The 23,265-nt window shown below is 28.8% G+C and overlaps 3 protein-coding genes across 3 annotated transcripts; 2 read left to right on the top strand and 1 right to left on the bottom strand.

The window, feature by feature from the left end:
* Window positions 1–1,925: 1,925 nt before the first annotated feature.
* Window positions 1,926–8,103, top strand: LOC121219933 (casein kinase 1-like protein 9). Its single transcript, XM_041098715.1, has 14 exons — window positions 1,926–3,076; window positions 3,151–3,191; window positions 3,743–3,812; window positions 3,958–4,106; window positions 4,203–4,298; window positions 4,863–4,933; window positions 5,045–5,106; window positions 5,188–5,251; window positions 5,396–5,480; window positions 6,260–6,386; window positions 6,481–6,554; window positions 6,642–6,705; window positions 6,895–7,004; window positions 7,559–8,103. The coding sequence occupies exons 1-14, from the start codon at window positions 3,001–3,003 to the stop codon at window positions 7,817–7,819; spliced, it is 1,350 nt and encodes a 449-aa protein (XP_040954649.1). The 5' UTR covers window positions 1,926–3,000; the 3' UTR covers window positions 7,820–8,103.
* A 3,921-nt stretch (window positions 8,104–12,024) lies between these two features.
* On the top strand, window positions 12,025–16,200 carry LOC121220374 (CRIB domain-containing protein RIC7). The gene is made up of 5 exons (XM_041100070.1): window positions 12,025–12,088; window positions 12,757–12,866; window positions 14,010–14,088; window positions 14,827–15,414; window positions 16,073–16,200. Exons 1-5 carry the CDS (start codon window positions 12,025–12,027, stop codon window positions 16,198–16,200), a joined length of 969 nt encoding a protein of 322 aa, XP_040956004.1.
* Window positions 16,201–19,190: 2,990 nt separating this feature from the next.
* LOC121219934 (uncharacterized) lies at window positions 19,191–20,220 on the bottom strand. The gene has a single exon (XM_041098716.1). It carries the CDS (start codon window positions 19,904–19,906, stop codon window positions 19,451–19,453), a length of 456 nt encoding a protein of 151 aa, XP_040954650.1. The 5' UTR covers window positions 19,907–20,220; the 3' UTR covers window positions 19,191–19,450.
* Between the last annotated feature and the right edge of the window lie 3,045 nt (window positions 20,221–23,265).

The raw sequence follows: 23,265 nt of genomic DNA on the forward strand, positions 1-23,265 counted from the left end.
CAAAAGTTATGGTCAAAAAGTTTATTATAAAAAATAATTTATATCTTATAAAAGTGTTATAATATATATTTATAAAAAGTTATGGCTAAATATGGACATTATTTATTTATGTGTCCATGTTATATTATAAAATAATATGCTTATTCATAAAAAAAATGTTATAGTTTTTTATCATAAATTATTTATAAAAAATAAATTTCTAAAATTATGGCAAAAAATTATATTATTTATCAAAGTGTCATGAAAGTTTTGAACAATTTATAAAACTTTTTTTTATAAAGGTTATATAGTATAAAATTTACGTATTATAAAAAATAATATAATCTAACATAAGTTTTTCTCTAAATTAGTTTATATGAGTTTTTATAATTAAAGCTACAAACTATTTAGAGTGGAACTCAAATATAAATATAAAAGGTTTTCTTGTGCCATATCGTGGGGTACGATATCATTTGATAGAATGTGCTAGACACAAGCAACGTAGATAGATTGCAAAATTTTTAATTTGAGACATTTAATACTTAGAAATGTGGTTATGAAGACATTTGTTGTTCTAAAAAAATATTTTCCGTATTAACAATATCACTTTAGTATAGCATAAAAAAATGTTGGATCGTACTAGAATGTTACGTATTTCATAATTTCAATCATAGATGGAATTAAGATGATCTATATTTCATAGAAAACATGGAAGAAGAATACTTTGATAGTCTTAATAATGTAGATTCAAATTTAGATGACGATGAACTCGGTTAAGAAACAAGAGATGATAATAAAGAGCATATATTAAATATTAAAGAGAGACTAACATAACAAATATGCACTAGAACAATTAGATATAATTGCATATGATGTTTATTTTCTTGCTGTTTTCATTAGTAATTATATTATCAACTATTTTTTTAGACTAGCATAATACATATGATGATTTAATTTTAAATTTTGTTACTTTTGTAGAAATTATTTTTATCATACTAATAATTTATGCCAAGGCTTGTTTTTAGGCTGGCTTGGTCCAGGGGCAAATCTAAAGAGGCTGGCAAGGGTCCCGGCCCCCCTTAAAATTGGCCGTTTAAAATTTTAAAAAATTTAAATTAGTAAAGATAAAATTGTACTTTGATCCCTTAAAAATGATAAAAATTTGATTTAATCTTTTAAAAATTACATTTTTACTATAATAAAAGTTACAATTTAATTTCAGCTCCCTAAAAATATTTTATAGATTCGCCATGGCTTGGTCCATCCAAAAATCACATTTTACTTTTAAAAAATAATAAAATAATAAAAAATATATTTAATTAATTTTTATATATTTTATAATTAAATCTAAATTAAAAAAAATACTTTTTTATTATTACTCGATTCAATATATAAAAATCATTATCCAAGTCAAGGGGTTGGGGTTGCAGGTTAATTATCATGCTTGCTTCAAAATACCGCTTAACACTTCATGTTCTTTTTTGGTTAAATTTTACAAAAGATTCCTATATTATACATTTTTATTAATTTAGTCTCTTTACTATAATTTGATGGTTTCTAATTACTTACTTTATGAAAAAAATTATTATTTTTTGAATATACAATGACATGATATATATATCTTGATTTTTTACACATTTGGATAATTTTTTGCATATTTTAAAAAAGAAAAAATATAATATTTATCCAATTGTATTAAAAATGATAAGGTGTATATGCTATATTTATAAAAAAAGTCAAGCCAAATTAATTTACAAAATTAATAAAAAAAATTAAAGTTAAATATTGAAAATACACATTTTGGAAAAAAAAATCAAATTATATTAGAGAGATAAAATTTATCAAAAATGCATAATACAAGGGACCTTCTTAAATATTTATCCTTTTATAAATAAAATAAATAAAAATATTTTAATTTTCCCTTCTTCTTCCTCAATTTTCTCTTTATTTTCCTTGTCGTTTCCTTGTTAACAAACAACTGAAAACTACAATTGGTTTATAATAAATTTTGGTTTTTTTTTATCACAGAAAAAAAACGAATTTCTTATTTCATTTGATTTTTGTTTTTCGCCAAATTCTGGCTTTTTTTTCAACCATTTATTTTGTCATTTGATTACAATCGGACGTTTGGGGTTTGCCAGTTGGTTCCTCCTCTTCTTCGCAGGTCACTGTAGCTGGGTTTTTTCCTCTCTTCCAAAACTAGGGTTTCCTTCCCCAAATTTTGGGGATTTTTCTATCAAATTATGTAGTTAAGGAAATTGGAGCCTTTTTCTCTAATTCTTATAATATTATGTTTTTACATGTTTGGGCTTAGGTTGAAATCTCCAATTTTTTCCTTTGCTTTTTTTAGCTTTGTTTTTTCCCCTTAGAAACTAGGATTTGCGCTTTAAATTTTTGGGGATTTTGCTATCGAATTATATAGTTAAGGAAGGTGGAGCATTTCTAATAATTATAAAAAAATTGCTTTTACCATTTTTCTTCATGGGCTTAGATTGAAATCTCCAGGTTTTTTTTTTAATATCCGTTTCAAATTTTGGGGATTTGCTATCAATTTTATGTAGTAGAAGGAAATTGGAGCCTTTCTAATACTTAAAATAATAGATATCCCTTCCATCGGCTTAGATTGAAAATCTCCAATTTTTCCTTTGATTTTTAGCTTTATTTATTTTTCAACAAAACTAGGGTTTCGGTTTCAAATTTTGGGGATTTTGCTATCAATTTATGCAGTAGAGGAAGCTAGGGCCTTTCTGAAAAAAATATAATTTTACCTTTCTTGGGTTTAGATTGAAATCTCTATTTTTTTTCCTTTGATTTTTAGCTCCACGCTTTTTTCCCCTTTTAAATAATTGATCTATTGGAGGCTAGGAGGTTTCAATTTGGTAAATCCATTGAATTTTGAGGGCCTGGGCTATAAATACTGAATTTGACTCTATTCCCAGTGAAGAGTAGCTTAAATTAAGCCCCTTTGTGGTATTGGGTATTATTGAAGACAGTAGTTTGTTATTATTATTATTACTCAGAATGGATCATTTGATTGGTGGTAAGTTTAAGCTTGCAAGAAAGATTGGCAGTGGCTCTTTTGGAGAACTCTATTTAGGTATGGTACTAATCCAAAAAATCTTTAATGGCTTCCTATTTCATTTTATGTAATCTGAATATTTTTTTTTGAAGGGGTTAATGTGCAAACTGGAGAAGATGTTGCTGTCAAACTGGTATGTAATCTTTTCTTGAGGAAGTGTTTTTTTTTATAAGGGAGGGGATTTGTTTAAGGTTTGAATCTACGATATAAGGTTTCAACTGATTGCTTGATAACAGCGCAAGTCTTTTGTCATTACATCAATGGCTAGTCTACTAGATATCAACTGACTAGAACATTCCATATTTTCTAATGTTGAAAGCAATAACCTTGACTTAATACTTTTTATGTCTTTGTTTGGTTATTAGTGTAATAATATGAGGAAAAAGCTTATTTATTACATATGTATTACAGTAGTTAGACATAAAAAAATAAAGAATAGTTAGTATAAATTTAAACTTGAAATTAGAAAGATGAGTAAAAACTCTTGTAAAAAATAAGATCTCTTCAAAATAAGTGAAAATTTTCCCTTCTTTTTGCTAAAAATTAAGTCATAGGAGTGGCTAAATATTACCGATTGAATTAGTTTATTGTTAACTTTATACTGAAACATGCATAAAAAATATTACTCCAACCAAATGTAGCATTATATAGTTTTATATTTTTATAATCTATTCCTAATTTCAGGAACCTGTGAAAACCAAGCATCCACAGCTTCATTATGAGTCAAAATTGTATATGCTTCTTCAAGGAGGAAGTAAGTCTCCGTCTCCGTCTCTGCCTCGCTCTCATTTATCTGTCTATCTCGAATATGCCTCTGCTTTCATTTTGTTTTCTGATACAATTTTTTAAAAGCATATTATTATTTTTAAATAACTTGGTGTGAGTTCTCCTTGATATAGCTGGTATTCCCCGCCTTAGATGGTTTGGACTTGAGGCGAATTACAATGTCATGGTAATTGACCTTCTTGGACCTAGCTTGGAAGATTTGTTTAACTACTGCAACAGGAAGCTCTCATTAAAAACGGTGTTGATGCTTGCTGATCAATTAGTAAGTATATGGCTTTTCTGTGGTAAAAAAAGGTTTTCCAGGTTTCTTTTTTGTATTTAATTTCCCCCCTTTCCAACCTTTATTTTGTTATTCCAGATTAGTAGAGTAGAATATATGCATTCGAGAGGTTTTCTTCACCGTGATATAAAGCCTGATAACTTCTTGATGGGCCTAGGGCGCAAGGCCAATCAGGTACTAGTTATTGTGTTTTTTTCTTGTATGTTATGTTGTTAGAATGCCAGCACAATCACCTTCTATTTTTTTGTTACGATAAGAATATTATTCTATTGCTTGGAAGTGCGGTAAAAGTACCGTGAAGGCCCCTATAGGAGTCAGATTACTTTTTGCCTTTTCTACTCAAAGAATGGGCAAATTAGTCTCTGTACGTTAAATCAAAGAGTAAATTGATCATTTCTGTTAAAAGTTGTGTCCCCTTATATTGTTAAAAATTGGTCTGGTTGATAGAATAATCAGATAGTGTCATGTGGTGTGCAATGTGTGCCTCATGTTGATGAATCAATTTTCAACACTAAAAATGGATGAAATTTTTAACAAAAGGACCAGTTTGTTTTTTGATCTAATGTATAATGATTAATTTACCCATTTTTTGAGTAGAGGAGCCAAAATGCAATATGACTTCTGGTACAGGGGTCTCCAAGGTACTTTTATCTTGAAAGTGCACTTTGATACACTCAAACAGTATATGATATATACGTACCGGTATCATTTTTTTTAAATAAAGAATTGCCGTCACAGGTATATATCATCGACTATGGTCTTGCTAAGAAGTATAGGGATCTTCAAACTCATAAACATATCCCATACAGGTAATTATTTTTCTTTTGATTTCTTAATGTAGAATTTCAGATTTGAAGATCTCAAGATAGTATAAATCTCATCATAATACATGCATCAACTTACCAAATTCTTTGCTGCAGAGAAAACAAGAACCTAACAGGCACAGCTCGCTATGCAAGTGTAAACACTCACCTTGGAATTGGTGGGTGACGTTATGAAATAGACACATTTCCAACTAGTTTTGTTACTTTTATTAACATACATTCTTTTATTTTATTGGCAGAGCAAAGCCGGAGAGATGATGTGGAATCCATTGGTTATGTGCTCTTGTATTTCCTGAGAGGAAGGTTGAGAATATAGTTCCACATGCTCGTTTCATTCCATGTTTTATACATTTCCAAATGATGTTTGGTTGTTACTCTTTATGAATCTTCGAAGTTAGTTTTCTTCCCGTTGATTTTGATTCAATTTGCACACTTCCTTTGCTACAGCCTTCCTTGGCAGGGGTTAAAAACGGGTACAAAAAAGCAAAAATATGATAGGATTACTGAAAAGAAGGTGTCGACTCCTATAGAGGTATGTAACTTATGCTATACTTAGACATTGATTTCCGTAAAGAAATTTAGTTGACTTACTTATATCACTGATATATGGATTTCTAGTGCTTCCTGTCCATTTTATGGCATGTCTAATAAATACTATATAACGTAAAAGTACCATGGAAGCTCTTGTACTAGGAGTTAGATTGCATTTTGCCCCATTTACCAAAAAAATGGGCAAATTAGTCTTTACACGTTAAATCGAAAAGAAAACTGGTCCTTTTCATTAAAAATTTCATCAATTTCTATCGTTAAAACCTAGCGTGGCTGATGGAATAACCAGACAGTTACACGTGGCGTGCTTATGCTGATGTAGATGGACCAGTTTTTAACAGTAAGAGTGGATGAAAGTTTTAACAAAATGACTAGTTTGCTCTTTGATCTAACGTGCAGTAACTAATTTGTCTATTTTTTGATTAGAGGGGGCAAAATGCAATCCAACTCTTAATACAAGGACCTCCATGGTACTTTTATTTACTAAGCATAGAATTCTGTGATGGCAAATTTTACCTGGCAAATTTTACCAACTTTAATATAAAAAAAGGGGATGATTTAATCCTTCGATTGTTGTTAGCGTGAAGTGTAATTCAGTTTTACTAACAAACGGAAAGTGCTATATAATAAGTTTGACAAAGCAAATTCATCTATTGAGACTAAGTTACAGTCAGCATTTGATTCAAGGTTCATTGTTAATCCATGTTATGGTATTATTACTGTTTCCTTGTTCAGTAATATCCGTGTGTGCATGTCTAACAGGTGCTTTGTAAGTCATTTCCGTCTGAGTTTGTGTCATATTTTCACTACTGCCGATCTTTACGGTTTGAAGATAAGCCAGATTATTCATATTTGAAGAGGATTTTCCGAGACTTGTTTGTAAAAGAAGGTTAGTTATACTCGTGCCTTAATAATGTAAAGTCAAACTTTCTTTTGTCTTTTTTTTCCTCCCTTTTTCGGGTCTGAAATTGGTATTGCTGCAGGTTTTCAATTTGACTATATCTTTGACTGGACTTTATTGAAGTACCCACAGATTACTGGCGGCTCCAAAGGGCGGGTAAGTACTTATATATAAGCTTTTAGTTTTCGGTTACCGTCTTGTTGGAATATTATTATAAATCAATCTTTTCCATCTGTTTCTCAGCCTTCCGGTGGAAAAGCAGGTTTAGCTGCCGGACCAGCTGTTGAAAAACCAGAAAAATTATCGGGTATGCTTTCTCGTTAGGAGTATAATCAATGCCTACTTGACTATTTGGTTTTCAAAATGTTCATTGTGTTTATCCAAAACAACTAAGGGAGCATACAAGATCACCATTCATGCTTTTATTAGTTATGATATTATATACTAATCTCCTGTTTACCCTTGTGGGTCATTTAACCTGATTGATAACATATAGGCGGAAAAGATTTTCGGGATAGATTTGGTGGAGTCGAAGGGGTTCCCAGAAGACACATTTCGACAACGAGACAGAAGGCTGTTGAGGATGTCAATTTGTCAAAGCATGTGGTGAGCTTGAATTCCTGTTTATCTAGCCTAGATTTTGCGTACGGAAATCTTTCATTTATTTACCAACTGCAAAGGAGAAAGATGATAGGAGTTTTGTGTTATCGCAATATATTTACTTTGCTATATGTTATGGAATGTTGGATAATGAAAAGCAACATATGCAAAAGATAAGTTTAGTTCAGCTTTGAATATTAAAAGCGACATGCGATAAACCTAGGAAGGAATAGAGTTGGGAATGGGGATATTGCCTTATAAGTTGAGATAGCTCCTTTTGGATGATAAAGATTAGAGAAACCCGTTTATAACGGTTTAGTCACATAGGACATCTCGAGCCATGCACTCATTAAACAATAACATGAAACTATTAGTACTTGAAGAGATGATAGAACATGTACCTCGCGTAAGGTTTTTTATATATGATTCTTGTAGATGTCAAATTTATTGTGATTTAAGGGTCACTCATTTGGTTTCATTTGGTTTTTACTTGTTCTATTCTTATATTGCATTCTTTGAGGGCTCATTTTTGGCATTCTGATATTGGTTTGCGATTTCAGCATCATGATTCAGATAAAAGACGTAGTGCCTCTCGATACGGCAGCACTTCAAGAAGAGCTGTAATAGCAAGCAGGGCTAGTTCAGCCGGTGAAGCCAATGACATTCCACAAAATCGACGGCTGTCAACTGGCAGTCGTATCCATAACCCAGCAGAAAGAATCCAACTTGCCATCGAGGCCAAAACAGGCCGCACCGCCGCTAGAGGAAGCCATGATAATCATCCACTTAGAAGTTTTGAGCTCCTCAATATTAAGAAATGATTAGCTCAAGTATTAGACTGATGTTTTCTCAGAACTTTCATTCACAACTGTGTATATGGGACATATATATATATATAGCTCCATAATCACTACCCTCAACAGTTCATGTGGTTTTCCCTTGTTACCAATCATTTTTCCAAGATTTTTCCCCCTGTTTTAAGAGTTTATTTATGACCATTGTAACATGTTCTAGACATCATGAAACAAAATTCATGTATTTCTGTAATTTTATTCGTCATATGCGACTTGGATGGTTGCAATAAGAAAAATATTATTCTTGTGTTTTTTCCCTTTTATCCTGAAAATTTGAATTATTAGTTTGATATACTCGTGGAAAGTATATTCACTTCATTTTTTCTTATAGATGATATCCTAGGTTTTGAGAACTGTTGGTATAATAGATTCGATTGAATAATTTATTAAAAATATTAAAAATTCTGATTTAAATGTCAATTTAATTGATTTTTTAGTTCAGTTTGTATTGGTTTTTGTGTCAGTTCTATTATTACACTTTTAAATTTGATTTGATCAAAAATTGTTAACATTTTAATTTCGGGTTTTAGATTTGATTCAATGAAAGTTATAATTAGTTAATAATATTAGTAATTAGCTTTCATCAAATTAACCGTAAAATTTGAATTATATCAAATTTATTGGACTGTATTTGACTAATTAACCATAAAATTAAACAAATTCAGAATTAACATTAAATTTATTTTATTTACAAAATCATGATAAATACAAACCTAATAATATTAGCAATTAACTTTTATTAAAACGATCATAAAACCCGAATTAAACATTAAAAAAAAGTTAATACTATTATCTTTTAAATATCAAAATATCTTTTATCAAATATAAGTACAAAATTGAGCTAAAAAACCATAAATATCATACTAAAAAATAGTGATAAACTCGTGTTCCAAAAGATATATTAAGCCATAAAAATCAAACAGTAATATTTTGAGAAATAATAAAACTAGAAGACAAATATTTGGGGAGGAAAAAAAGAAGACTTGAAACACATGTATTGACTAATGTCCAAACAACAGTTTGTCGTTTAAAATCAAGAAGCCTTTTTTTTTTTCTTGTCTAAATTACCAGTATTTCCTCCGCATCGTTCTTACATTACCTTGTTCTATTTCCGTCTTAGTCTGAAAGAAGAAGAAGCTTCTATGGACGAATGTCAGCACAAAATTGCCCCCTTTATTTGAAATTCATCACTCTACCAAGTAAGTGCTTTTCCTTGCATTTGAATTTTGAGGAAATATTTGAATCCACCATTGATAATCTAATGATATGTTCAAAGAGGCTTCTGGGTTTTTAAGGCAATGAATGAAACTTATCTGACATTCAAATGTTAAATTCTCTTGAAATTATGTTTTTTAATTGATTACATGTTCAAATGTTCATAGTTTGTTTGCAATAAATGATTTTTGGGACAATTGATTTTAGATGGTTGGTTGGACTGCAATAACTGATATGTTCGCTACGACTGCCGGAACAGAAGAGTTGCATGCATTTTATCCCATTAGACCGGAATGCATTGCCGATGTTCCTAAGACCCGACTCCGGCTGAGGGTGTGTCCAGTTATTTGTATCGAATTCGATTCTAGCTTATATTGGTTATGCACTTGCAATGTTCGAGTTTAGGGTTCGGATTTGGGATTTAAGATTTATGATTCGAGGTTCGAGATTCAGAGTTCAAGGTAAAAAAAAAGATACTAAATTTATGTGTCAATTACTGAAATGTTATTAAATAATTGAAAAATGATCATAGATGATGTGGTGGGAAAGGTCTATAAAATAATTTCTCCTCCATTCATGGACGGATCTAATTTGATGTTAGTGATTTTATAATTAAATCATCCAAAATGCATCATAAAAAATTTAATAAATATATTTATTAAAAAATCATATAAAATTTAAATGATGCTTTAGTTGCAACTATAAAATTAAAAGTTTGATTATGTATAGTGTTCTTGGTTCAAATATCATCCGGAATAAAGCTTTATTAATTTATAAAAATATAAAAACTAAAAATAAAAGCACACTCGTAATAATATAATTTATTTTATAAAAATAAGGGTAAGTACACCCAAAATTACTAAACTATTAATAAATTTACGTTTCGATCACTCAACTTCAAAAGATTACAAAATAATCATCAAACTATTCGAAAATTTTCATTTAAGTCAATAGGCTGATAAAATTGTTGTTATATGGCTTTTGCACTACCTACACAAACATAAAGCTTTTCGTTCTTTTTTCTTTTCTCTTCTATAATTTAGTTTTTTTTCCGTGAAACAACTTTAAACATCATAGGTTTGCAAACTAAAATCCAAACAACTTTGAACGTTACAAATCTACAAACCAAAATCCAAACAATTTTTTTCTCCAATCTCTGACACTGACCGTTACACCGACTTGGATCTAAAGTATGTTCTTCTACTTGTCAATGGGTACTGATCCACCGTACCAATTGTCGAATCGCAACTTGGAGCTCACTAGATGGATTAAAAAAAACCTTAACAACTCAGTAACTTAAATAAAAACTTTCGAATAGTACAGTAATCATTTTATAACTTTTTGAAGTTGAGTAATCAAAATATAAACTTACTAATAGTTTAATAACTTTAGATGTACTTTACCCTAAAAATAATGGTTTTTTAATAATTTTTCAACTAAATTAAGACTCAGTTGATTGATGACACTAACTCACTTAAGTATTTTATTATATGAATAATGTAGATCTAATATAAACAAAAAAGAACTCTAATATGATATTCTGTTTTTTTTTTTTTTTACAAATTAGATTCAATTATCAATACAGAAGGTACATAAATGTTTGTAATTTGATTCACATGCTTTAAACATACTCCATTTTAAGTTCAAACTAGTACTTCATGTTAGAAATGATGTCTAAACTAATATAAAGGCTAATATTTTAAGGACTCAAATAAAAAAATTTAAAATTTATGATTCAATTTAAAATCTAGAATTGATTTTAGAAAAAGAAAAAAAAAACATAGATGGTATGCTAACCCAATAATTGTCACAATTGCTAAATAAAACTCTTAGGGTAAAAGGATTGTGAGTTAGATTGTATTTTGCCTCATTTACTTAAAAAATGAGCAAACTATTCATTGTACGTTAGATTAAAGAGTAAATTGATCATTTTGTTAAAAGTTTCATCTATTCATACTGTTAAAAGGGTTTTTGTATATCAGTATAATGTATACGTAGAACATCACATGTTATTGTTTGATTATTTTGTCAGCTAAGTTAGCTTTTAAGAATACAGATGGATGAAATTTTTAACTGAAATTACCAGTTTGTTCTTTGCTGTAACATAAATGAACTAATTTGTTATTTTTTGAATAAATGAAATAAAATGTAATCCGACTTTTAATACAAAAACTTTCATAGTATTTATACCCACTCTTAGATTTTATACATATTTTATTTATGAAAAAAAACCCTGAATAATCTAAATTATCAAACTAAAATAAAACAATTTAAAAAAAAAACCTTCCTAAATTTAGTATTTTTTAAAGAAAATAAAAAAAACCATTACCTAATTTCGATTTCCTTTTGGTTTAAGATTGACTAGTCTTTTTTAAACTATGAAACCATGAAATACCACTGAATTAACGCAAGTTTTGCTTAACAACAAAATTTTCTGTCCTAATTCTTTACCTTTTTCTTCTCACCACACCCCCACTCACAGAAACATTTGTCAAAAACAGTCCAATTTGTCCCTTTTTTTTAATTTTAATTTTTTTTGTTTTTTTATAAATTTTCCCATAATTTTCACTTTTTTTTTCTTTTTCCCATCTCCAGCAAGAAAACAACAGTTTTTTTTTCTTTCTTTGAATTTAGAAATTCTTTTGTTTTTCTTATTGAAAAATGAATAGTTAAACTTTAAAAAAAATATTGTCCTTTTCTTTTTTTTCCATATGTTGCATGCATGAGTTAATTAATGCAATTTCTACAATATTCAAACAAAAATTTGTTCTCTTTGAAGGTGAGATATTTCATCATCCCCCCCACCCCCCAAAAAAAAAAAACTAGCTGGGAAAAAAGTTCAGTTCTCAGAGAAAATAAATGTTTGGATGCTAAGAAAGTTTGGTTTTTTTTTTCTTTTCTTTTTTGGGGTTTCAGATTTAAAGGTAGGTGCTTTAGTTTTAGACCTTAAAGCCAAAATGGCAGCAAACAACAAGATGAAGGGCCTGTTAAAAGGCCTTAGATACATTTCTCAAATATTTGGTATGCTATTCCTTTTGCTTGTCACACTTCTTATTCTTTAATCCATTTAGATAAATTATATTAATAGTCACCTAACTATGTCAAATATTACAAAATGGTTATTTCACTATTTAAAATTTTTAAGATTATGTAACAACTTCAACCCTTAAAATTTAGATATTATTTCAATTTAATCTTTATTTTAAAATAATTTAACCCTCAACATTTACACATTATGTAATTTGGTCTTTTTGTAGTTTTATTTTTTTATATCCTTTCACATAAAAAGTTAAAAAAAATTATCAGCTAAAATTGATCGAAAATATCCCAAAAATGAAAACATAAAAAAAATTTTCAAGATAATAGTTTTTATCTTTTCTTATTCTTTTAAAATTAACTCTCAATATCACAAAGAAAAATTATGTAAATATTGAGGGCTAAATTTGTTAGAATAAATTTAAATTGATTTAATGTATAAATGTTAAGGATTAAAGTTGATATTATATCAATTTTAAAAGCTACCAAATTAATTTTTTATTATTAATTTAATGATTGGTGACTAAAAATTTTTTTGAATAATTAAATAATTATTTTATAACTTTTCTAATTGAGTAACTAAAAATATTACTGAGCTGTTTTTTTATTTGCTTAATAATAACAAAAAAAAAGGGCAAAATTTAATGTTGCAGATGATGAAGATCAACAGCCTGAAATGCAGATTGGTTTGCCAACAGATGTAAAGCATGTAGCTCATATAGGAGCTGATGGCCCATCTGTAAATTCTAATGCACCCAGCTGGGTAATACTATATAACTACCACTACTATGACTTTATTATAAATTGACCCGTAAATTATATCTTAATTTGTGGATTGGTCCTTAAAATTTTTGTCTCTAGTCAGAAGCGATACTTAAACAATAACTTTAGTCTCATCGTACCCAAAGTGTGTTATATTCAATAAAATGTTCCACATGTCGTATTTTTATTGGTTAATATTGCATCCAAAGTAAAATACCCACTTTGACTAAAAAAAGTTTAACAATTAATTTGAAAATTCGGGTATGGTTTAGGGGCCACTTTACTAATAAAGCATTGTATGATTATTGATATAACTTTTATAGAGTAAATTACATAAATACTCATCTAACTATTAGTATTTTTTTTGTCACCCAATTATGAAAAGTTAAAAATTATCATGTAACTATTAGTGAATTTCTTTTTTGATCACCCAACTACGAATCGTTACAAAATGGTCACCCAACTATTCAATTTTGTCTTTTTTTATTACTAGCTTGCAAATGGTGGCAACTTTTAAAATTGCCATAATAACAACTTTAACCCTTAACATTTATACATTGTGTAATTTAGCCTTTTTGTAGTTTTGCCTTTCTTTGCAACCATTTCACCTAAAAAGCTAAAAAAAGAAGAAACAATTTTATCTACTAAATTTGATTGCAAATGTACCCAAAAAAATAGAAACACCCAAAAATCCAAGATAATAAGTTTCATCTTTTCTCATTCATTTAAATTAACCCTCAAATTCATAAAGAACAGTAAAGTTGCAAAAAGAAAAAGACCAAATTACACAATGTATAAATGTTGAGGGTTGATTTTTTTAGAATCAAGATTAAATTGATATAGTTTATAAATATTGAGGGTTAAAGTTGGTATTATGCCGATTTTAAGAGCTGCCACTGTTAGTAAGCTAATGACCAAAAAGGCAAAATTGAATAGTTGAGTGATCATTTTGTAACTTTTCATAGTTTGATGACCAAAAAAGAAATTTACTTATAGTAAAGTGACTTTTTAATAATTGGATGAACAAAAAGGAAACTCACTAATATTTGAGAGAGTAGTGTAGTTTACTCGAAAGTTTCTTTTATTATGATTATAACAAAAAAGGAAATTGTGAAAGTGCAAACATGATTCATATAAAATGCAGATGAATGAGTTTAAATCAGCAGCACCAGGAGCACCTAATTTAGCTAATGGAGGAGAAGGTGCCAAATCTGTCTCACAAGGTATACCATATATTGGTTCTGGGTTAATTGTATCAGACGTCCTCAAACTATAATCCAAAATTTTAGTTGATAAAAAAACTTCAAAATGTTTCAATTAAGTTCTCAAGTCCTTTTCATCGATCTAAACATTAGATTAAATGTTAAATGCTAGCTAAATTTGATGCATAGCATATTTAAAACGTGAAATCAGACCGTAAATGCATGTATACTTAATGCATAGAACAACTTAGATTTGACACTTTTAAAAAATAACCTTCCTAAATTTTTATTAATAGTTGTTTTAACATGTCAAATCCAAGTAGAGTCGAAGCCAAGAATTGTATGATGGAGAACCAAAAAGATTAAAAAGTTTGGGAGGGGCCAAATCTAAAAGTTCTGCATTAAAATGGCTTAGATTGAAAATTTAACATCCAATATGGACCAAAAATGTAGTTTTTCCCTTTAACAAAGAAGTTAACAACAATTAAATTGAAGTGTTAATATTGAAAAGGACTAAAATTGCAATTCTACCGTTTAATCAAAAGACCCAAGCCTCTACACCTAGACCCAAGAAGGTACTCGTGCTTGTAATTTGATTTAGATGTTTTAAACACACTTCACGTTAGATTGAAATTCAGTCCTAAATTGACAATTAGATCTAGGAAAGGACGTGATTGATCCTTTGGGATTCACTTAGAATGGCAATAATTTAAGGATGTTCGTTGAATTAACCCACTATTGTTTTTTGTTTTTTGACAGATAAACCAGAAGTGGGTAAATCATCAAAGCGAAGTTCATCTACAAATGTAAACGGCACCGGAGATTCTTCATTAAAAGAAAAACGTGACAATATCTCACAAATCCAAACCTCATCATCAACAACAGATAAACCAGAGCAACCCAAATCATCTAGGCGCACTTCATCTGCAAACGGAACAGATCCTCCATTAAAGGAAAAACGAGATAAAAATTCACAAAGTACCCAAAGTTCTTCATTGTCAGATATGCCCGAACAACCCAAATCATCAAAACGCAGTTCATCGACGAACGTGAAATCCAGGGTGGAAGATACAAAGGAGAAACGAGATAAACCTAAACACTCGAAGAAGCCATCGAAGAACTCTTCTTCAGATACTGTTAGCAAGCCTAAAAAAGCACCCAAAGATCCGAGTGAAACCACTGAGTCGAACTCGGAAGACCTGCCGAAGAAAAGCAGTCGTCGGAAAAAGACGAAAGACGGCGCCGTTAGTGGAACAACCAAGCGGAACCAGATCCAGGATTTGGATTCCGGGTCGGAGTTTGGGTCCGAACCTAGAGATGGTTCGGGTTTTGTAGATGGGGAAGAAGGTACAAGAGAAACTTATATATATATATTGTTTGCTTTAGCGGAAACCAAGAGGAGATTACACCTTTTTTTTATATTGGATTCTTTTTCTTCTTTCCCACCTTGGGAAAACCTTGTATGATAAAACAATCCATCGGAACAACTTGTTTGAAACTTGGAAATTAAAACTCAGTTCTGCAATCTGAATTCCATAACATTGTTATAGGGTGAGTCACTGAGTCTACTCAGCCGAGTTAGAGGAAGAAAACAATGAGCTTTATAAAAATTGGAAATATCTGTCATTTACTTCTTGAGGTGATTTCCTTTAGCTTTAATTGCGTTTGGCCTATTGTTTTTCTTTTTATATATAAAATATACGTTTTGGCTCGGAATTAACCGTAATTTTTTATTCACATTTAGATAATTAAATTTATTTTGATTCTTGAAAAATAAAAATAGTTTGATAATCATCACTCGAAAATTAAAATTTTTATATAAATTTTCAAATGATAACGTGGTACAATTTTTAAGCGTCACATATAATATTATAATAATTAAGTTAATAGTTGAACCGATTCGATATTCTCAATTCAATCAGTTCAACTATTAAACCAACCATAAAAAAATAATTAATTAAAATTTTAAAGTTTTTATCCTAGCTTTTTTTTGCCTATTTTCCAGTGATTTCTGATTCAATCGGATCGATATATCAATTGATTCTCGGTCCAATTGATCCGACCGACCCATCTAATCATGTTCCAAGAACATCGGTCATATCATCAAATCTTGAAAAAAAATCCAGAGTGTAAACGAGAAAATAGATGCAAGTTCATCTTTGGCATGGAAATTTTAACAAATTTTTACAGTCAAAAGAAAGGAATCACCAAAATTCGGAACATTGGATCAAAGAAAAAAGATGGACTTTAGGAAATAAGGCCAGTAAAAACATCAACGTCATGAATAAAAAAAGTATCAACATTCGAAACAGAATTGACTTTTAAAAAAGTAACGCTCTTAAGAACATGAACATCACGAATATAAAGTTGTGGACGTTTAATTACAAAAATGGATAGTTTGATATAATTTTATATTTTACTTTTATAATTTTATTAATTTTATTAATTATTTCGGTTAAATGATGGCATGAATTTAGAAGAAGAAAAAAAACACCATTTCTAATTTATCATGTTGAGATCGATTTTGTGTGTGTTGAAATTTTGATCAATAATGCTAACTATTAAAACGAATTGATAAATGATATTATAAAAATAATAAAATTAAATTATGTTAATTTAAAATGTAAAGATTAAATCTTAAATTTGAACGGCAGTAAACTTCCTATATCCTAAAAGTTATTAAATCATTAATTAGATATGTCAAAAAGAAATTAAAATTCACTTAAATACTAATAGTATCGATCGACTTTATCCATCAATTTTTTCTTCGTTGTTTTCCATTTTCAAGAAAATGAAAATGAAAGGGCCCTTATTTCCTAAAACCAAACGCACACAAACAAAAATATGATGTGTATTTTCAATATTTGACAAATGTAAAAATAAATAATGGAACGAACCATTTACGGGAGTGTAAAACTTAAATGGTTTTGCGCCCTTTTGTAAATTTTTATATATTTAATATTTTAACAGTCCAACTATTGGATTTGTCAAAATATTTGTACTTATCATGCATGTAAATTTTTTAATTAATTTAATAACTCAATCATATCGATCTAAAATCTTGTCTATATTAATATATATTTGACATTTGAAAGTTTTTTTTTACATAAAATAAATCGTTAGAAATTTTTAATTTATGTCAAATATGACATATGACCGTTGAATTTATCAAAATATTAAACGTATAAAAAGTTATAGGAAATATATAAAATCATTTAAGGTCTCACTAATAAATAATAGGCGTCAAAAAAACCTCTAAGAAAATGTAAAAAAAAGACCAATTAAGGCCCTATATTAAATTCTCACCCAATTAAGTCCTTACTGTTAATTAAAATAATCAATTAAGTCTCACCGTTAACAATTTTTGTCATTGACCACGTTGACCATTAAAATAAATTGATAGACCAATCAGATGGTGACATGTGGTAGCTTCTGGTTTAATCTAATATTTTGCTCATAAAAATGATTAAAAAGTCATAAAAGATTATAAAAATCATAAAATTATCGAATATTAAAATTATTAAAACATATGAAAATTAATGTAAACTTATAAAAAATATTATAAATATTATAAAAATAAATTTTAATAAATTCTAAAAGAATTTAAAAAATTAATAAAATATATTTAAAGTTTTATAAAAACATATTAAAATTCTATAAAAATTATTAAAAGTATAAAAAATGATATAAACTTATAAAAATTATAAAAAAATCATAAAAACTTGAATTGGACTGGATCATTTGGTTGGGTCGACTAAATTGGAATTGGCAAGGCTATTGGTCCGAAGGAAGCTATTAGATTAATTGACCTGAGAACCGGATAGTTGATCTGAGAAATCGGTTCCATAGCCCGTTTTTCAAATCAATTAGCCTAATGGCTTTTTCCAGATCGATACCCTTATCAATTTCGGGCTAACTGATCCGATTCAAGTTTTTATGATTTCTTTATAATTTTTATAAGTTTATATCAATTTTAATATTTTTTTACAAATTTTTATTATTTTTAAGAATTCTAATACTTTTTTTAAATAACTTTTTTTAATTTAATTTTTTTAAAATTTATTAGATTTATTATATTTTATAATATTTTTAAATTTTTATAATTTTAATAGTTTAGATTAATTTTAATAAAATTTTTTGAAAAATATATTAGATTAAACCACAAGCTGTCACATGTCATCATTTAATTAATTGGTTAATTTATTTTAACCGTCAACATAATTTTTTAATTACATTTTGAGAAGGGCTTTTTTGGCCAATGTAAGTAACTAATTTGTCAACAATGTGATTCGGTATGGAAAAAAAATTGTCAAAGAAATCAAACTTATTTAATAAGCTATGAAAACAACGTTTATCATACCTACTTATACATCCTTACAAAGTCAATCCCATTAATTCCAATATCAACACCTTTAAAATAATATTTTTTACAAAATTAAAAACTCTTAGCCTTCTGTTGTTTACATTCCAAAATAAATAAATAAATAAAACTCAAAAAACTGAAACCAGGTTGACTCAAATATCCTCAATTTCATTATGGGCCCATTCAATTGTCTTCTTTAATAAAATAGTTCACTGATATAATAAGTTTTTGGCCACTCGATCGGTGATTCAGTGGAGAAATTATATGTCATAGGTAAGGGATTCAAACACCATCAAGATCGAAAATGTTGGGTGGTTGAGGGGACAGGCAGAGACCTTAACCTTCCCAAATGATGGGTGGGTGTGCATCCACATACAACCCATTGCCACAAGGCACTTCCCCAAGTTCTTTTACCACTCAACTGGTGTTTCAGTGGACAAAGATCTTACGACTATGTGGTGACTTCAAGGTCATAGTTCACGAGTTCAAACCCCAAAGGCGAAAACACTCACCTCCCTCCCCTTACTAGACAAAACCCGACACGATCCGGAGATAATACTTACCATTGTTGGGGGTTTATCCGATTACCCAACGAAAGACTTCTATCGAACGAGTGGAATCGCTCAACAATTCTTATTTACATTTATGTGCCTACAGGGAAAGGAATTAAAAACCAGCGTTTTTTTTTTAAATAAAAGGAAACAAAATGTGCATGCATGAGAATTTAACTTTTTAACGTAATCGAAAATGGAAAAAAAAATTTCGGAAATTCATTGCGCATTATTCATTCAGATCATACACTAACAACATCAGATGTACATGCATGAATGCATGCATCTCTCATGCATACATTCAAATTTAAAAAGCAAAAACAAAAAAAACCAACTAAACTATTGAGCTATGGCTACGTACTCCACAGAGACAACTTCAGTTGAAATATGGAGAAAAGAAAATAAAATACAGCGAAAAATTAAAAGAAAACTGTGGCCAATGAGGTGTCTCCACGTGTAAGGAAACAGTTCACATCTGTAAGAAACGGGCGAGTTGGGTCGGGTTGACGATGCCCGGTATGTGGGCCCCATCTGTCTTCAGCAAACTCGCCACTTCGACGTACCTTTGACGCTTCTCCTCCCTTGGCTTCGGCTCGGCGTCGGATCTCTGGTTCGGAGCCGAGTCTTCTCCGATTCGCTTTCTGGATTCGGCCGAAGTTTGTTGCGGTCGAGCCAGGTCCCACGTTTGGCCGAACAGCGTCCCGTGAGTGAGGAACTCGTGGGCCAGGTATCCAGCCAGGAGCTGGTTGGAGAGACCCGGCTGGGAAGCGGCTTTTTCGTAGCCGGCTAAGGAAACAGCCGGCTTGGGTAACTTTGTGAGTGGTGGAGGGTTTAACCGTTTGATGTCAAAATCGTCTCTCTCTTTTCGTTTGTTGTTGGGCATGGAAACCCGACGGGGCGGTAAACGCATCGTTTTGGTATTCATGATTCCGCCTTTTATGGTACATGCCACGTCAGAAAAGAAAAACTACTATAACTAAAAGACGGAATAAAATTATAAAAATAACCCCGTATTTTATTTTTTATTTAAAAAAAAGAGTTATTAGGGTAATAACAGGCGGAAAAAATGGCGAAGAGTAAAAAAGTTAAAAAAAAAACAAAAAAAAAGTTAAATAAAAAAATTTTAACAGTGGCCGGAATCTGGCTTTTCAAATGAAAAGGAAACAAGAAAAAAAGAGAGAGAGAGAGAGAGAGCGAATGAGAGAGTATTTTCTTTAAAGAGAGAAATCAAAAAGGGTGGATAGAAAAGAATGGAGTGCATCACGTATGTATTTATAGGGAAGGGTTTGAAATTTGGCCCTTGAGATAAAAAAAAACTACAAAATTGCCATCGTTTAACTAAATTACAAAGTTATCCTCAATCGTGGTCTATCTCGTTCTACTTTTTTTTTATATTAGAAATTATTTATTTTGGAAATTTAGTATATTTAATTAAACTAATTATTTGAATGAAGAGGAAGAAAATATTTAGAATGAAATAAATTAAGTGATTTTTTTTTATAATTTAACCTCATGGAAAAGGGAAAATGAGGACAAGATGGGAAGAGGAAAGAATTCTTGTTTATTATTTTTCAATAACCAAAAAAAAACTTTTTTAAAAAAAGAAAAATTATTGTTATTAACTTTAATTTTCATTTGGCATCCTCTATTTCATGTGCTAATATTTATGATTCTTTTTGGTTATTGAAAAATAATAATTTTCTTATAAACAAAAAAAATATTCAAATCTATAACATATATAAAAACAGAATAAATTGCTTTACTATAGAATGGTTAGCTTAAAGTGCAACACGTGGCTTTCTTTTCTTTTCTTTTTTCCCTTATTTAGTTGGTTGGATATCCATTATTATATTTAATGAATTATTAATATAATTAATATTATTTTTTTTAAAATTTTAATAAAAACTTTAAATTTTAAGTAATAAATTATTTTAAAAAATAATTTTTGATATTATTTTAAAGTAAGCAATAGAATAAAAAATTACGAATTATTTCTGAACTCACCCATAAACACTTCTAAAATCTTATTAAATTAAAAAAATACTAAATATATTTGTTCCTTATATTTTTAAACTTAATTTCATAAAAATTTAATTAATTCATTTGATAGCAAGCTATATATAATTATTTTAAATTAAAAGTTTAAACTTTCAATAAAAAGGACTCAAAAGAGACAACTTCAATTTTTTTTCTACATAACTATGTGTAGTATACCTTTCCATCACTAAGAATTAATTATTAAGGAAATTAATAATTAATATTAATAATAGTGCAAAAAATATAGTTAACCCTTTCTATAACAGTTATATTTATCTGCTCAGATTTTTCCTGTTATAGAGAGGTGATCGTTATACACTTATAACTGTGTGTTGTTATATAGAGATAATCGTTGTAAGTTTACCATAGAATTTATATCATGAATTTTCATCAAATAAAGAAAGTGAGAATTATGTTCAGAAAATAAATAAAGTGGGAATCAAATCAAAGGCATATAATAGAGGCTTGCATTATTATTTTTATGCATATTTTATTTTACATTCTTTTTTGGGTTTAATCATTATTTAGGATATTATTCAATTTTCGATGTAAAACTTTAGGGTGCTCTCGATGGACTAGTTCGTCTCAAAAGAAAGGGTTTTAACAAGGCATTGATTTATACAAATAATCTAAAGATTACCAATATTTTCCAAGACAGGCAATTGGTGGAGCCCACTTCGACTTTGGTGAGAAGGATTTATTAGATGCTAGCGTCTACATATCAATGAAATATCAAACACATCTCAAAGGAGAGAAATCAAGTGGCTGACTGCATTGTCAAGATGGCTTCTCATTTGTCTACTGAAGTGCAAGTTTTTGAAAACATTCTTGCAAAACTCGAAACACTTTTACATGTTGACAGGGCTAATGGCTCTTTTTTCTAGCTCATGATAGTTTAATATAATTTCCTATTGTATTGTTTTTTTTTTTGAAAAAAAAACATGATTAATTTACCTTGATTGTATTTTAAAAGAATTATTTATAGGTTAGACCGTTGAAATTCACCAAATTTGTTTTTATAAAGTTCATAAATCTAATAAATTCAATTAATCAATATGAGTTATGAAATTAAAATAATTATTTTACAATGAGTTACTAAATTCAAGTAATCAATTTATAAGTTTATGATGTTCCGAATTTATAGTAGAATATTTAATTAGGAACATAATAGTTTCTTAAATTGATATATTTAATTTCACTCATTGAAGATTGTTTTCAGTTAATAAAATATTATTGATATATTTATTCACATGAAATTTAATTATTTTATTGAAATAATATTTTAATTAAGATCATTTTCATTCGACAAATGATAATTAACAGGCTTTGCTTATATGAAATAACTATAAAATTACTTAAAAATTTAGATCATGTGTTGTTATAAAGAACTAATTTAATAAAGAATGTGATTCGTAACTATGGATGTTATTATTATAAGTGAAAAGTTATTATGGAATGTTAAAATAAAACATAAAATAGAAACTTGGCTATTATAGCGAAATGTTGTTATAGTGGAGAGCTGTTATAGAAATGATTGACTGTATAAAATTTTCATGGTTAAAATATGCTCCAAGTCTCTATACTATTTATTCATTTGTAATTTAGTCTCCTTACTTTTACTTTTAGGATTTTAGTCCCTTGGACTTTTTAAATTTTAAAATTAAAGTCTAATTGTTAAAGTCGCTAATTAAACTCTTCTATTAAATTTGTTGGTATGACATTTTGAAATAAAATAATACTTAGTAGACATATAACAAAAATCGACATTCTACTGAACTCAAATTTAACCAAAAATTTATAATGGTGTTGACAATTTAACTTGCATCTTTTGCCCTTCGGTGTTGGTTAAAATTTGAGTTTCAAGTTATTCAGTTAAAATTATTATTAAATTAATTATTCAGTTATGTATGAAAATGATATATTTTTATTGTAATTTTAAAATAGAAAATTGTCATATATATATAATGCTTAGAATTATATATAACACTTGAACTTATATCTTCCTGCATTGATAAGATAATACCAACTAGACTAAAATTCACCACTTTTTCTCTTTAAATATGGCCTCTAAATACAATCCTATAAAATCCCCTCATAATGAATAAGATTTTGCAAATCTACATCTTACATTTAAAACAAAATCCCTTAATGAGTTAATATTTGATACGTGTTGAACTCTTTTCTTGAAATATATTTTAATTTTAATATTATGTTGGGATAAATCTTAAAATTATACATAAACTTTGA

Source organism: Gossypium hirsutum, chromosome D08, assembly GCF_007990345.1.
Source record: "Gossypium hirsutum isolate 1008001.06 chromosome D08, Gossypium_hirsutum_v2.1, whole genome shotgun sequence".
Classification (NCBI taxonomy): domain Eukaryota; kingdom Viridiplantae; phylum Streptophyta; class Magnoliopsida; order Malvales; family Malvaceae; genus Gossypium; species Gossypium hirsutum.

Coding starts and splice junctions, on each gene's coding strand:
- LOC121220374 (XM_041100070.1), top strand. CDS start 12,025: ATGGCAGCAAACAACAAGATGAAGGGCCTGTTAAAAGGCCTTAGATAC. Junction 14,089..14,826: donor TGCCAAATCTGTCTCACAAG/GTATACCATATA, acceptor GTTTTTTGACAG/ATAAACCAGAAGTGGGTAAA. Junction 15,415..16,072: donor TTTTGTAGATGGGGAAGAAG/GTACAAGAGAAA, acceptor CCTATTTTCCAG/TGATTTCTGATTCAATCGGA.
- LOC121219934 (XM_041098716.1), bottom strand. CDS start 19,906: ATGAATACCAAAACGATGCGTTTACCGCCCCGTCGGGTTTCCATGCCC.
- LOC121219933 (XM_041098715.1), top strand. CDS start 3,001: ATGGATCATTTGATTGGTGGTAAGTTTAAGCTTGCAAGAAAGATTGGC. Junction 6,387..6,480: donor AGACTTGTTTGTAAAAGAAG/GTTAGTTATACT, acceptor GTATTGCTGCAG/GTTTTCAATTTGACTATATC. Junction 6,706..6,894: donor AAAACCAGAAAAATTATCGG/GTATGCTTTCTC, acceptor GATAACATATAG/GCGGAAAAGATTTTCGGGAT.